This window comes from Euprymna scolopes, chromosome 1 (genome assembly GCF_053919585.1).
Source record: "Euprymna scolopes isolate OS-2025 chromosome 1, ASM5391958v1, whole genome shotgun sequence".
NCBI lineage: Eukaryota > Metazoa > Mollusca > Cephalopoda > Sepiida > Sepiolidae > Euprymna > Euprymna scolopes.
In genome coordinates, this window is record NC_136482.1 from 137,643,460 (window position 1) to 137,659,893 (window position 16,434).

At 34.7% G+C, this 16,434-nt stretch overlaps 1 protein-coding gene and 1 long non-coding RNA gene across 3 annotated transcripts in view; one reads left to right on the forward strand and one right to left on the reverse strand.

Moving 5' to 3' along the window:
• The window catches only part of LOC145272398 (uncharacterized), a 237,902-nt gene that overhangs the window by 215,652 nt on the left and 5,816 nt on the right, over positions 1-16,434 (reverse strand). The gene's annotated exons all lie outside the window — the stretch shown is intronic.
• Positions 1-16,434, forward strand: part of LOC145272140 (leucine-zipper-like transcriptional regulator 1) — a 248,764-nt gene that overhangs the window by 16,916 nt on the left and 215,414 nt on the right. For both annotated transcript variants that reach the window (XM_080127025.1, XM_080127029.1), the window contains exons 4-5: positions 6,145-6,224; positions 12,374-12,482. In XM_080127025.1, coding sequence (XP_079983151.1) covers positions 6,145-6,224; positions 12,374-12,482 — 189 coding nt within the window. The remainder of the gene's footprint in view (positions 1-6,144; positions 6,225-12,373; positions 12,483-16,434) is intronic.

Genomic DNA, 16,434 nt, shown 5'->3' on the forward strand with positions numbered 1-16,434 from the left:
TGATGTCTGATGTTGGTGCAGTGTGTGGTTTGGGGGTGGAAGTGGGTTGTATTGTTGTTTGGGGCGGTGTATGCTCACAGGGATGGGGGCCACCTTTTCTTCTCTTTTTCTTTTCTTTTTCTGCATTTCGAATGAACCGGAGTGGTGAGGTTGGGTTCTTCTCCCTCTCACTAGCTGATTCATCCTCAGAGGAGCAGTTTTTTCTCCACTTGGTCCTCGTCTCGATTGGTGTGGGGACCATTGGTCGTTGCTGCTCCTCTGGTTGCTGCTCCTGTTGTTGATGTTGCTGCTGCTCTAGCTGCTGTGGCGGTTGTTGCTGCTGCTGCTTGTCTGGCTGTTGCTGTTATTGTTGTTGTTGTTGCAGCTGCTTTTGCGGCTTTGGTTGCTGCAGCTATTGTTGCTGTTGCTGCTCCTATTGCTGCTGCTGCTGTTGTCATTGCGGCTGCAACTGTTGTTGTTGTTGCTGCTGTTGCTGCTGAGCAGGTGGTTGGGTTGATGTGGAGATAGATGTGTTTTTCCGTTTATGCCCTGCCACCGTACTCCATTGATCCTTGGGTTTTGCCAACTCAAGGGCTGATGTTGGTGATTCCTTAGTTTCAGTGGCTGTTGCTACCCCCGCTGCTGGAACTGTGTTTACTTGTAGCACGGGTTAGCTTGGAACTGCTTTTTGGGGGCAGTTCTTTGCCATGTGGCCCTGCTTCAGACAAAACCAGCAGTGAGGGCGCCGACCCTCAACCACAACTGTCATGTTGGCTTTCTTGAAAGATATTGTTGCTGGTATGCATAGGAAGCCTTCTTTTTTGACCCGCATTGTTACTGTATAACTTCCCAGGTTGACACCGTTTTTGGAGCGTGCCGGATTCATCCGGTCCACCTCCCGAAAATTACTGAGGAAAGCTCCCAACAGTTCTGTGCGTAGGTCAGCAGGAGCATTGAATATATGTACTCGGATTCTCCTCCTGCCCCGATACTCTGGCAGTAACTTGATACCTGTGCATTTAAGTTCTGTGCATGAGAACTTTTCTGCTTCATCCTTGTTGAGGAGCAGTACGTCCCACATCGCGAAGCTCCTCTGGTGTATATACTTGACGGGTATATTCAGTTTCTGGAGGAGCTTTGCCATTTCCTCTTTTTTCATCCGTTTGAACTGATTTGCTCGGATGTCCGAAGTGATGAAGGACAGGATCTTGTTTTCCATCGCCTCCCAGTCTCCAGGTATTGGTTTGAGGACGTTCCCCTCAATATATTCCTTGTACTTAGTAAGGTACAAGTCTTTATATAATGTCTTGGGCGAGGGGTCTTTTGTGGGATTAAAAGATCGTTCTGCTGTCTTGGAGGTGTTTTGTGAGACAAGTTTCCCTTTAAGGGTTGATTCTCCCGCGCTTTCCTTGGGTGTGTCCAGTACTGATCCCTTATTTGGGGAGCTTCCCCCTTCATAATGTCTCCTGAGGTGGCTACCTCCTTGCCAGCGTTCATTTCTAGGCGGTATACCTCTTCTTTTTGGGGGGAGCTGTCCTCGTGGGGAGCTTCTCCCCCGGTAATGTCTTTTGGGTACGCCTTTTTGGTTTTGAGTGTTGCTCCCCCATGTGGGGAGTCGTCCTTTGGGGGAGTTATCATTTCCTTGCCTGGTGTTATTTCTTTTTTTTATTTGTGGTTTCCATGGTCAGTCAATGTGTATGATAAAATCCGAAAAAAAATCACTGTTTTGACTGACGTGGAGACGGCGTCCAAAGTGGGGAGCTGATTTTGGCACCAAAAAGAAGTGGTGCCAAAGGCGACAAGAGGGGAGATAGAACTGAGAGAGTGAGTGGAAGTTAGTGGAGGGAAGAGAGAAATTGTTTCCAACCCTCCCTCGCGGGAAGGTTGTAAATTATCAACTTGGATCCCCCCTTACAGGGGGAGAGCAGAGAAAGACAGACAAAGTGGGGGTGCGGACAGAACGCTACCCAAAAAACTCGTCAGGTGTTCCAGGCACGAAAATGTGTTGCCAGAACAGCACTGCCTCGCGCAATGTATGTAATACTATACTTTGATCTTGGCCAAGAAAAGCTTAAAAAGCTAAGAACAGCATCTATTAACAACAGACCTTTGATCTTAATCAAAAAGGCCAAGCACAAAAGTGTTACGGACCGACGGACCGACTTATAGAGTCGCTTGCACGCGACTAAAAATAATAACGAATTAAACTCTCAATTAGTCCCCTTTGGGTTTCTGGTTTGAAAATTAAACAGTTTCAGATAAAATAAGTTAAATCAAATATAAATTGAAATGAAAATAAACTAAATAATTAAATTTTAAATTATATTTTTAAATAATACAGCTGAAACAAGGCTATTATGTCAAATAAGTAATATCATTGAGCTAATTATTTCAATAGATTTAATTTAATGTGATATGCTAATGACTGTAACTCAATCAATGTAGATGTGGTTTGAAGAATGCTATATATAGAAATTATGCATAAGATGTCTCCTTTGAAAGAAGTATCCTATCATGGGTTTTTGACAGAAGTATCCTATCATGGGCATTAATATTTCTTGACCAGTAGAGGTGTACACACATATGGCTTTATATTTCTTTGGTCATTGGGAGTTGTACACACAGACAAACACACATACGAACGCTACTACTTTATATATATAAAGATATAAATTATCTTTAAAATCAAATTTGATGCTAAAAGACTTTTTTTTTTCAATAAATGAAAACAATATAAATAAAATATTCTGGTTAACTCCAACCTTCCTCCTTAAGTTATAGACATGTTTTTATTGTTAAGCTATAATGATGAATGCTATCTCTCCTGGTGTAAAATGGAGACGATTATTAATGTAATATTTTTTTTTTTTTTTTCGGAGAATTCATGCTGGTACATCGGTAAGAGTAATGGATCTAATATTTTTGCATATATATATTTTTTTTACATAGGCGTCACCACTTATCAAGGCCGATAGGCCACTCAAGGATAAGGGTTAAAGAGTGTAGAGTAGTCAAAAGGACAATATAGTAATCGATAGTAATGGAAGTTCGGTAAATTTGTTAACTTAAGTGGAACGGCTCATCAGAAACTTGTTCACGTTGGACTTGAAGGCAACCATATTATAGACAGTGGAAAGCAGGAAAACCGAAGACAATTCCACAGGCGTGCAGTTCTAAGAAAGAAGCTTTGATCATGGAATCTATGTTTAGGTTTAGGCACAGATAAAGAGTGTGGAAAATTATTGATAATGTTTTCAGCTAATCTAGTGTTTCTTGTGAAAGTTTGGCGAGGGAGGACCATAGATTGAAGCTCAGTCAAACACTTTCCATGAAAATAACAATAAAGCAGAGACAAACTCGCAACATCTCTTCTGTAAGATAGAGGTTGCAGCGAAGAGAAAAGGACATCTCCCACCAGGCCACGAAGTCTATTTTGAACCCTATCAAGGCAGGACAAGTCTTTTCTAGCAGCTCCTGCCCATATGTGGCAACAGTATTCCATCCTTGGACATATCTGGCTCTTATATAGATAGAGAATTGCATCAGCAGTGAGATATCTACTGGATCGATAGAAGGATCCGACCATTTTTCCAGCGGCCTTGGCAACAGATTTGATGTACGTATTCTATTTAAGATCAGGAGTAAAGGTCAAGCCTAGAAGCCTGTCAAAACTTGAGGCCTCCCCAAGACGAGAGCCATTCATTTTAATTGATGCCAGATGGGGATCAGAACGTTGATAATGTAAAGATAGAAGCTTGGTTTTAGATGCATTAAAAGTAACCAGCCACTCCTTTCCCCATTGTACAACGTGATCAAGATCAGAGGAGAGAGAATCGGAGAGAACTTGGTCGTTTACTGTCTTAGATGTGCTACCATAGATGGTAGTGTCGTCAGCAAAAATGTCTACGAATGATGTAAGGATGTGATTTGGAAGATCATTAATGTAGATCAGGAATTAATCTATCTATACTCCTATAAATTCGTTTCTCTTTTGTGTGCATTGATATATTAAAAACCTGCTTTTCTATTTATTTAAAAAGAAAATACAATTTTCTTATATATGGGTCGTAGAATTGCATTCACTAGCAAAAGATCTAGCTAATTTGCATATTCTTTTAACATTCATTTTAATTAATTTCCTATTAGTTTTTTCGGTTTTCTTATGGAATTATCATCTTTAGTCACGTGTAATTATATTCATGCAGATATTCTACATGATTTATACTTGCATAATATTTGCATAAAAAGTGTGCTGTAAACACAAAATTGTTTCCATATATATGTATATATTTTTGTTTCTATCTATCTATCTATCTATAAAATTGAATGTGTCTGTGTACATTTCTCTACTCAATAACTCTCAATAATTTTTAGTCTACAGACTTGAAATTTGATATACAGGGTACTGAGATTTGGGAAAATAGACGTGATCGGTTTTCGGTCAGAAATTTGGCTATTAAGGGGTCAAAGTTCAACGATTTGACCTTTGAGAACTCTACCAAACTCCTCCGACAATTTTGAATCTAAACACTTAAAATTTTAGATATAGGTTCCTTGGACATGGATCTAACTTAATAACTTGATTTGAGCTCCAAATAATAAATGTTAAGGGGTCATAATAGGGGTCGAAGTTAAAAAAATTGACAGCTTTTTTTTTTTTTTCTTTGCTCAGGGAAGATATATGCTTCTTGATTATGGATCTAACTTAACTTGATTTGAGCCCAATAAATGTTAAGGGGTTATAATAGGGGGCAAATTTTAAAAAATTGACCTTTTTTTTTTTTTTTTTTTTTGCTCAGCATACACCTCTAAACACCCGGGCAATGCCAGTATATATATATATATATATATATATATATATATAAATGACTGCAAAAATTCCCCTTTAGACCAAAGTATCATAGATGTCACATACAAATTCAATACATCTAGCCTAATAGCCACTATCTTATGTAGCTTTCGAACACTATTTCATACAAATTCAGTTGTGACAATAAAATGCTGCATTGCATCCTACGAGCAACATCATCACAATTGTAATATGTTCAGAGGAAAGAGTCCCTATTTTTCTCTCTAAATATTTAGTCGTACCACTACTACCAGTTGTCACCAGATACAATTCTACGAGTTGCACAGATATTGTTTACGGTAATCGTAACTGGCTCATATATACATAGATAACATAATCCGTCCATTCTGATTGGCTGCGCTCTAAAAATTTATTGAATGAAATAAAACAAACTCATTAGAAAATATACTCAATTATATGGAAGCTAAACTCTTCAATATATAAATATATATAAAGTGCATCGGTACTTTGCTAGGGTACATTCATTTTCGACATGGGTGCCAGTGCCCGCTATTATACTGGGTTGGTAGTGGCTACCACTAATAATGATAGCTTGTTTTTATTTTACAGATGGAGTGGGGGGGGGGCATACTTCCATAGTGCAATGCTGGTACGTAGGTCATGCTAGTATATATATGTATGTATAAGACACTTCGTGTTTGAGTTCATGCGTGTATGGACTCCGAAATGGCTGGATTGATTTTTTGGAAATTTAACACAAATGTACTTTATGCTTTTAAATCCGATTAAAGAAGGAACATTCCAATTTTGGTTAAAGTTAATATCACAAGGGCATTTGAGAGGTTTTATCATCACACAAGCAAAAAGGCCCAGCGTATAAAATCAACAATAGGTTCTTTGATAAGACAGAGATGCATTCGAAATGAATGTTTCTGTTTAGAATACAAAGAACCAATGAGATTTGACTTTTGCATTTTTATCTTTAATTCAAGCTATTATATAAAAAATATAATCAACAGCAAAATCAACTTTACAGTGCAATGTACGCTAGGTATGGATAGGAATAAAGTAATAAGTAAAAAATGAACTAAATAGAACAGGAAAAATTAACATAATCATCATGTTTTACATTGATATTTTGTTTTCAGTTATGAAACTTTGTCAAGAATAGCAGAGTCTGTTTAAATATACAAAATGTTAGGAGAAAAGTATGATCATGAGGTAGATGGGTAAAGTGAGGAAGTGTGTTAGGATTGGAGGGAAATAAAGTTAGGTTAAATGTTTGCCTTTTTTTTTTTTTTTTTTAGCTAAATACTTCTGCCTGTTTAAAATTTTCTTTTCTTTAATCTTTGCAGGGCATTTACGACAGGAACTCCACCCCTGCCACGATATCATCACTCAACGGTTGTTTACGACCAAAGCATGTTTATCTTTGGTAAGTATTTCTTTACAATAAAGACTTGCAAACATCAGTCTGTGAATCAAGAAAGGTTTCCATGAAGTTAGGGTTTAAAACTGCATGACATGAAAGGGCTATTATAGATCAAGTCAGAAAGCAAGGCCACCCTGGAATTTTACCAATGGGAATCGTGTCAACTCTAGTAGTGACTCACAGGTAGAAGCAGATTTTCTACTTATATAATATTGTACACAAGTAAAAATTAAGTTGTAAATAAATTAAAAAGTAAAAATAGGTATCTAACTCAAACAGGAAAAATTATTGAGTAGAATTTTAATAAAAAACAAACTAAATCGTAACACTTATCCCCCTCAGTGTAAATACCCTCGACTAAACCAGCAAGCAGTTAAATCCCACTCCTTCACTGTAGAGATCCATAGATGCCAGAAAGCCTTCTGCTGAAATAGTTTCTTCCCTCAAACTGCTAGATTTTGAAATTCTTTCTCAGTTTCCTGCTTCTTTGTCTGTACTGATATGCAGAAGTTCAAGTGTAATGTGAATAAACATCTTGTTGCTGAACACCCTGTGTAGTATTCCTGTAGATATGATCCCAAATAGTAGCCCCTTGAAATTTGGTATATAGGCATGTGGAAAACTTTTTAATTAGTTTTTATCCAGACAAAAGGGTTACTAAAGGGTTAAAATTGACAAATTGGTACTTGGGGGGGGGGCATCAAATTTTTACCTGTTTGTCAACTATTTCACAACTGCGCATGCGTGAATTATTCATATGACAGCTTCCTTATGTTAAAAATGAGTAGGTTCAAAAACACTTTTTAAAGATTGGAGCAAGCTGACCTAATGGTTATCATACTTGACTTACTGTCTTTAAGTTTTGTCCATCCACATCTATAAAAGCCTAATTTTCATGAATAAATGTTTGTCAATTGTGACATAATCTCATGATTCAATATTTTTAAAATTGAGATGTTTTTTGTTCCTTTTATTAATTTTTTTGAGTGTGGAACCATTCTTGAAATAGTAAAATGTAGTTGTCCCAAGCAAAAATAAAAAAAAAATGGCAGCATAAATCTAGTCAAAGATTCTTTTCCAAGTAAAAAAATTTATCCAGTCAGTATCAGCATATCCTAGTGGTTTTCTTGTGTACAAATGGAAATCTATCACTGAAGCATTCATAAAACATTTAGTATATTTTTAAAGCAATGTGGCATATGATTGGTTAATTCTTATCTTCTATGCTTATAAATACAATTGTTCAAATCTGTGTAGTCAGACCTTTCTAGTATGTCAAAAATATTGCAACAAATTCCTTGAGTGATTTATTTTACACATTTAAGCATCTATCTTTTATAATGTCTTGAATCAAAATCATTTCAGCACTAAGGAAGTAGGAAAATGATGAAAAAGAACAGTTGAATTTACATATTCTCATAGTTTTTTGAAGACAAGCACTGATGTTTTGTGTTTAAGTAGTTTTAAAAACTCTTTATTTCATCACAAATCTTTGGTTTTTATGGGTTGGTAACCAACAAAATGGCATCTGACTGGTTCCAAGAAGAATCTAGGCCACCATCTTAAATAATATTTATTTGTTGTAGATTTAATTTTTTCCCCTTAGTTGTGTGTTGGCTTAACTGCACAATCCCCTATTTTTGTATATCTAATTGTAATATTGTATTTCAATATATATATATATATATATATATATATATATATATATATATATATATATATATAAATGTAATTCTTGGTTCGTTCAAAGTCGATAGAACCATATTTCTACATTACCAATTTAATTGAAATTTTCAGAAAATCTATTTTTAAAGTCAAGGAATGTTTACATGTTATTAAAATAATTTAACATTGCGAATTATAAAAATATTAAATTAAATAAAATTATTTTTCGTAACTGCGAGATTATCTGCCATTTCATTTCCGGTAGAAATGAGCCTTTCACTTATTGAGATAAGTATTATTTGTATTAAATTTTATGATACTCATGCAGAGAGTGATCCGTGCTGAAATAATAACGTGATTATTTAAAAAGCCATTCTTAACATGGGGAGGGTGTTTTGTACCTATTCTGTACTTTAACCTTACAATTGAATAAAAAACATATTGTAAAACTTTAATTAAACTTGGAAATACGATTTAAAAAATAGCACGGATCACTCTCTGCATTAGCACCATTTTTATTTATTGCGGACTATTATTCTCATTTTTATTAGTTGTTGTTTCACGACTTTTCGGCCAACTATTCCTCTGGCCTTCATGAAAAAAAGTAAGTATGTGAGAAATTATTTTTTCCTTTTATAAATGTTCAGTAACATTTTCCTTTTATTATTCTTAAAGAGTAAAACTTTTTTTATTCATGAAAAGAGTTAAGTCTACGTAAATAAATAAATAAATATTTGTACACGTGACAAACTATGAATAAATGGTTTAGTTACTTTTTTAAAAATTATTTATGAAAAGAGTTAACATAAATGATGTTTGTAAAAGTGCGAAAGGCAATGTAAGTGACATAGTTGTACAACCATCCACCCCATGCGTAATTTCTATACTTATAGGTTTTTGGAAATTTTTTGCACTGGATTATTATTGATTGGACACTAATTAAACAGATTATTAAAAAAAAATTAAAAAAAGAAATCATTATTTCGGCATTTGAAAGTGGTGCTCACTTTTTAGTTACAACGTTCTGATAAATCAGTCACCCATTTTGTAAGCAATAAAAACGCGGTATATCAAAACCATAGAAAGTAAAAATAATATGAGCCTCTACCGCATTTGTAAGTCAGAAATATATTTGTTTCTCAAAGAAAAAAAAAATAGATGGAACATGACTTTTTTATTGTTTTTATGAAAATAAAGTTTCAAGTTTAAAAAATTTTTTTTTTTTTTACTTATTTAGTTAAAAGTCAGTTTGTGGGTGTTTTTTTAATTTTTTTTAAAAATAATTTGTTTTTATGAAAGGTGAGTTTGTTGGTGTTTCTTTACAATAATTTATCTGTTTTTATGAAAGGTGAGCTTTTTTTTTTTTTTCAAAACTTTTGTTGTTTTTTTTAAATTTTTTAAAAATATTATAAATTTCACTAACATGCTGGAGAAATGTTTTATAATTTGATATTTTTTTAGATTAGGTCCAACTCCACAATTTTCCTTTAAATGACGACATCTATAGGTTTTCAAGTATGCTGAATACAGAAATCGCATTGGAATTTTGCAGAAATAAGTAGTTATCGATATATAAAAAGTTGTATTATGTATTGTATTCTTTAGCAGCCATCTTTTTACGCGCGCACGCGCCATAAACAAATGCATGCGCGTAAAAAAGATGGCCGCCAAAGATTACAATGCATAATACAACTTTTTATATCTTGATAACTACTTATTTCTGCAAAATTCCAAAGAGATTTTCGTATTCAGCATAGTCAAAAACCATTACAAGTCGTCATTTAAAAGAAAATTGAGGAGGTGGACCTAATCTAAAAATTTACGAATAATTTTCCATCCCGTACGCCTCCTGATACATTGCTTCGTCAACATGCGACCAATTTATATCTCCAAAGACACTTCCGTATTTAGCCTTGACTAGGTGGGGGTGGACTAAGGGAATGACCATTAAATAATTCTGTGGGTCGCCATGGAACTCAACACCCAAGGAGTACCAAAATAGTTTTCATGATATGAAGAAATTTTTTTTCGAAAAGTGGGTGATCACTTTTCCATGTAAATTTAACTTAAAATGAGCACCCACTTTCTGGCCACCTGAGGAAGGGGCATTTATTTTCGTGTTTATTGGTTTTTTGACAAAGGCAGTTTGGTACGCAAGTGCATATTTAACAGTTTTTGTTTATGCTCACGCGTAGCATAAACAAAGGCTACGTCTGTGAAATGGAAAATAGTCCCAGAGTTCAGGGGTTATTACCATGCAAAATAAATCAAACAAAAAACTTTTTAGCCAAGAAACACACAGAAAAAAAAAAAAAATAGCATCCATTTTTTTTCTATCGAATTTATTTGCTGTTTTTATTGAAAACTATTTTCCCCTGGATTTTTGATAAAATTTTCCATTAAGGGCCGTGCATCTCACGTTCGTATATAACAAAAATTTTTTTGTAGATTTCGGTGTGCTAAAAACGAATCTGCAAACCGTTTCCGTCGCAAAAAAAATAGTTTTTATGATATGAAATTACTTTTTCGAAAAGTGGGCGATCACTTTTCAATGTAAATTTAACTTAAAATGAGCACCCACTTTCTAGCCACCTGAGAGAGGGGGGATTTCTCCCCATGTTTATTGGCTAAACAGCTTTCGTTTATGCTCACGCATAGCGTAAACGAAGGCTACGGCTGTGAAATAGAAAATAGTTTCTGAGTTCATGGGGTTATTACCATGCAAAAGAACTCAAACAAAAAACTTTTTAGCCAAGAAACACACAGAAAAATGCCCCTCTCTCAGGTGGCCAGAAAGTGGGTGCTTATTCTAAGTTAAATTTACATTGAAAAGTGATCACCCACTTTTCGAAAAAGTAATTTCATGAATATCATGAAAACTTTCTTTTTGCTACGGAAACGGTTTGCAGATTCGTTTTTAGCACACTGAAATCTACAATAAAATATTTTGTTATATACGAACGTGAAACGGGCCTTAAAGTAAAATAATACCAGATTTTTTGGAGCAGATTTGCCGTTTAGGTGTACAAATATTCTCAAACCAGGTAATCACTAAAAGGGACTCTTAAAAGTCGTCACCTGTATCGAGCAAAAGTTTAAAACCACCGATTATATGCCAGCCTACGTCATGGTAACATATATTGAGTGAGTTCCTAACAGTATTTTGTATAGTTTTTTAGTTTAAACTCATTTTCCCAAAATTTCCCCAAACTTAACGTGTTCGATACAGTCTGCCGCCATTTGTATTTTTCAGATATACCGATAAACATTGAATGTTTTTGAACCGATTATACATTACATAAAAACACTAAAATCTTATCCAGTTTACTTTTCTCGCCTTTGATAACATTTATTTGTTATATATTTATTTTTTGACAACTTCTTTGTATCTGTGTTTAGTAATATAAACCCTTTTCATTTAATGTAATGTTTAGTCGGCTTGAAAAACAGTGTTTATCGGTGTATTTGACAGCTACAAATGGTGGCGGACACTGTTGATTACTTTAAGTTAGAGAAAGTGAGTTAAAACTAAAAAACTATACAAAATACTGTCAGAAACCCAACGATTATGCCAGCCTATGTCATGGTAACATATATTTGTTGGGTTTCAGACACTGTTTTGTATAGTTTTTAGTTTTCAACTTACTTTCCCAAACTTAACGTATTCAACAGAGTCTGCGACCATTTCTGTTTTTCGAGCCGATTAAACATTTTACATTACATAAAAACACTAAATAATTATCCAGTTAGGTAGAAACGTAACTTACCTTACCTTTGCTTTCATTTATTTGTTTTTGGACAACTTTTTCGAATCTGTGTATAGTAACCCCCCCCCCTCCCATCACTCAAATATTAATTACTAACTCACATTTTTGTATACAGAAAACAACCAAAAAAAAACATTTAGCGTTTCAACATTTTTGCCACGTTCGGCTTCATCCACTGATTGTTGGTCGAGTCCAAACCATGAATGATTGACAGAAACTCCCGAGGATTCAGATCAAATTCTGCAAGAGTACCATTTTTTTCATTTTCACCTTCTTTTTCACTTTTTGGAGTGGATTGCTGTACTAAGAATATAAGAAACATGCATTTTCTCTTTTTATTAAATTTTTCCATTACACCAAATTGAGCCACGGCAACGCGTGGCAGGGTACAGCTAGTATATATATATATATATAATGAAAATTATAGAAATAATATTCCGACGTGATGGAGCGATGAAAAAGGAACCAAAATTTTATGTTCAACATTTCATCTTGATTTAAAGAAATAAAATACCATTACTATATTTGAAAATATATTTGTATTTATAATGTAAAATGGATGTTTTTGTACTTTTTTCGAATGCCGTTAACATTCAATGTGAGTATAGTTTTCCTGGCATTTTGAATTTTATTTGATATACGCATCCAACATTTTGAATTCGACCTATATATTATTGTTATTATTATTATTATTATTGTTATTCCCTTTCTTCATTTCAGGTGGTTACACTGGTGACATTCACTCTAATTCAAATTTGACCAATAAGAATGATTTGTACGAATATAGATTTACAACTGGACAATGGGTCAAGTGGAAATTTGAAGGACCGTACGTAACCATCCTCCATTTTTCTCTCTAACAAAAATATACATTAATATTATTTTCCATTTTCACATTTCAGCCTGTGAAACCATATGTGTGCCCCTCGATAACCGCCAGCGCCCTCGCTTGTGTGTTATAGTTTATCCTCTCCTTCATTTTCTATTCTCGTTCTAATAATGTTGCCATCTCTCACATTGGTGATGGCTGAGAATGCGAGCACTGGCTTACAAGTATGAAAATAAAATTGACCAACGCAAACTCGCATTCTGTAGATATCAATTGTGTGTACTATCATAAAGCAACCCTCCAAACACTCCAGACAGGGCATGAAGCCAGTAATGAAGCATCTAAGGAGCTACAAAAAATAGTACTTCAAGGTCAAAAACATACCAACAATAAGTGTTAGATAGATTAGACTCTGACCCTAAAAACAGCAATTCTCTCTTTGTCAGAAATATCGTTCCTCGAATGTGAGGACTAAAGGACCAAATCAGGGAAGTGAGAGTTACGTGGCTGTTGAAAGTAAACCCATCTGCTAAAAGTCTCTCAATCTTCTCCGAGCTACAACCTATCATCATCTGTTCCACACTGAAATTGATTTTAAACTAACTCTGACTCCTAAATTTATTAAATCTGGATCGGGAATCCTAAAAATCTCATCTTTGTTTCAGAATGAGTAAGTAGAAATAACTCGCCCTCTCCCAGTGGATTACTGATCGCCTTTGTGTGCCCCTATTGTACTGGTTAATAACTTTTTTAACTTCTGCACTTGTCTTGAATGGCTGATTATTTAGAAACTGACTACTCACTGTGAGAGGTTTTCCTGTCTTTAAGAGTTAAAAAAAAGTCTTGGCGATCCCCAATTGTCTTTTTATTAATCTCACTCCCTATATTTTTGATAATGAGACATTTCCTCCCATTGTTAGGAATCTTGGCTCTGGGAAGATGACATCCTCAATATCACAGCTGTTGTACTCTTGGGCCTTCTTCTGAAGCCTTTTGTCATTAATGGTAACCTTCTGGAAATCATGATCTGAACTCCTCATTGGTGTCCATGTGTAAGATCATGTGGTTCCCTGCTGACAACATTGACAACCTCAACATTGTGTGCCATTGATTTCTTTTCTTGTTCTGGTTATGTCATTGAGGGGATCTACTGACTCACAAGTATAATAATACTAAATAAAAGAAAACACAGCTCTGATACTTTCTGTAAATATGGGTGTGTGTGTGAGTTACCATCGAGGGGAACTACCCTCTAAGCGCAAACATCCATATCTTAGTTTTTCTGTCTTGAAGATGAGGAAATGAATTGAGTCAGTTGATCAATTCAATTCAACATATCCTCATGTCCAACCGTCGCAGATCTGAGACTCTGTGTTCAAAACATTCCCAACTGTCATGAATTGTTGTAAAACTCGGTCACTCCTAAAATTAAATCTAAATATATTTCAGGTCCTTTTGTACACTACACCTTGATTAACATATTTCAGCTTCTTTTGTCTACCCCGTATTTCCTCTTTTGTCATCCTTTTTATTTTCCTCCTTTTTTTCTTTTTAACACTTGGAGGATGTGGGTAGGGGGAAACATTGATAGTATCACGCATTTTCATAATTTTCATCAGTTTAAATTGATCTCATTATCTAAATAAGTAAATGATAAAGTTAGACCCATTTCTTGTATTAATAGTAAAGTCAAAACACTATTTAAATTTAACTCAACTTTACACAATAAATGCAGCATCTTTTTTATATACGGTTTACGTATATGCAATATACATTGCAAGGTTAACTAATTTGCATATAAGTTTGAAAAAAGTTAATTTTATTTAATTATTAATTGTTATTTTTACTTAAATAATTGTTTTGATTTTAAAATAACACAATTCTGTTTCTCAATAGTTTTATTTTTTGTACAAATGTTTAGTGTTTGTGTTCAAATATTACTTTTTTTAGAAAAACGAACGTTACGTGAAAAATGGCTTAAATAACCCTGCTTCAATATTAAAATTTGAAAAATCGAAAAAAAAACAAAGACATCTCACACCACGATTCGAACCCAAAACCTTTAGATAATGACCCAGCACTCTAACCAACTGACCTAACACGACGTACACGAAATTAGCTAATTCTTTTTAATCTTTAAACTAAATCAGATTACGACATCGCATGACGCATGCGTAGAAGCGAATTTGTCATGAGAGTTCGGTTTTTGCTGCCCCCCCCTGTAGAAAAGTGCTGATTTCAGGGTGAAAATATTAATGTTTTTGGCCAATTTTTTTATATTTGTCGAGCGAAAGATGGGGCTTTCAGATGAGATCAAATTTGTGAATTTTTGTTCTGTCTGTCGAAAGTTTTTAACAGCCACACAAACATACACAGACACATACATACATACATACTTTTATATAAACTGCAGCAGCAGGATTTGACCAATTATTTTTCAGTTGGAGACAGTTTTTTTAAGAATGAGACCAATAATGACACTGCAGTCCCTTGCAAGCAATTTAAAAAAAATTGTGAATATCTGGTACATGCACTTACGTCCTTTCAAGAAATACCATTATGGAACACAGAAGCATCAAAATGATTACATCCACAAACAATTGCTCTAAATTAGGGGCTGTCAATTGGCAACGACAACTTCTTAGCTTCTACTGTGTCAGTTAATGTACTGCATAGGTGAGTGATATTAATACTGTGCCTTGTTTGAACCATAAATAATGGATATACTAGAAAAGGAGGATATCATCTGGGTTAAGACCCCATACAGTAAGTATGGGATTAAATTTGATACTGGACACCTAACAGACGTTGTCTGTCAGCAGTTGGTGTGACCTAATGGAAGACATCATCATAATCTAATAATAATCTTTTTAGGGTTACCTCTCAACTTGTAGGCAAATTCCGATGTGTTAATGAGACCTCTTTTGTTGGAGAAGAAAATTAAACAATCTGAAACAAAAGATCACACCTGCAAAAGATCACACCTTTTACGGTGCTGGCTGATGTACTACATGGATACTACATTCAGATGAGAGACATTGACTCTGAGTTCCTACGTGAACCACAAATAACTGAAGGAAAATACAAGAGAATGTTGTGTAAGTAAATTCAAAATTGGACATGTAACTGATGTTCTCTTCTGTAGTTGGTGGATTTGCTTATTGCAGTACAATAACAATAACAAATAACATGTATTTGTTATAATAACAAATCATGTTGTTTCATCTAGGTCATGAGTTTGATTCTTACTAGTAATCTATGATACAATATTTCCGTGATTTTCAAACTACACACAAGGCAAAAGCTGATCGTTTTATAGTGAAGATGATCCAAGTTTGGTCTATTTCCACTGCTTGATCCGCGTCCAGTCCCATCAAATTTAATCCCAGCACCTGAAAAAGATCTCCTTTTCCAATAATAAAATGTTGCTACCAAAAGGGAAAGAGACATTTAAATTTTTCTTGATTATTTTTTCTGTCTATTCAGGGCTCTATGAACGAATTTAATTTTAGTTGACCTTTAACAACTAAATATGTTAATTTACTAGCCAAATAGAAAATTTACTAGCCTAACCAATGTAATGGTATTTCACTGTTATGAATAAACCAATAGTATTAGGCGATGTTTTTTTTTTTATTTTCGAATTATGAGATAGACAAAATTAAAAGGGGGAAATTCAGAAATTTTATTCAGTTTCAGTTTTATTAAATACTAGCGGGGGTACCCGGCGTTGCCCGGGTGTTTGTAGGTGTGTGTGGTGTAAAATAAAAAAGAACCCGGGGGCGGGGGGAGGGGGAGGATCAAACCGGAAGCCCTGAGGCAAAGTTTGAAAATAAAATTGGCCAGCCAGAATGAGTTAGTGAAAGATGTTTGAAGTTATTTAAGAACCAAATTGACAGGTGCGCGGCCGGAAGTCGTTGAGCGTTAGGACGACGACGATGATGTAGGTTTG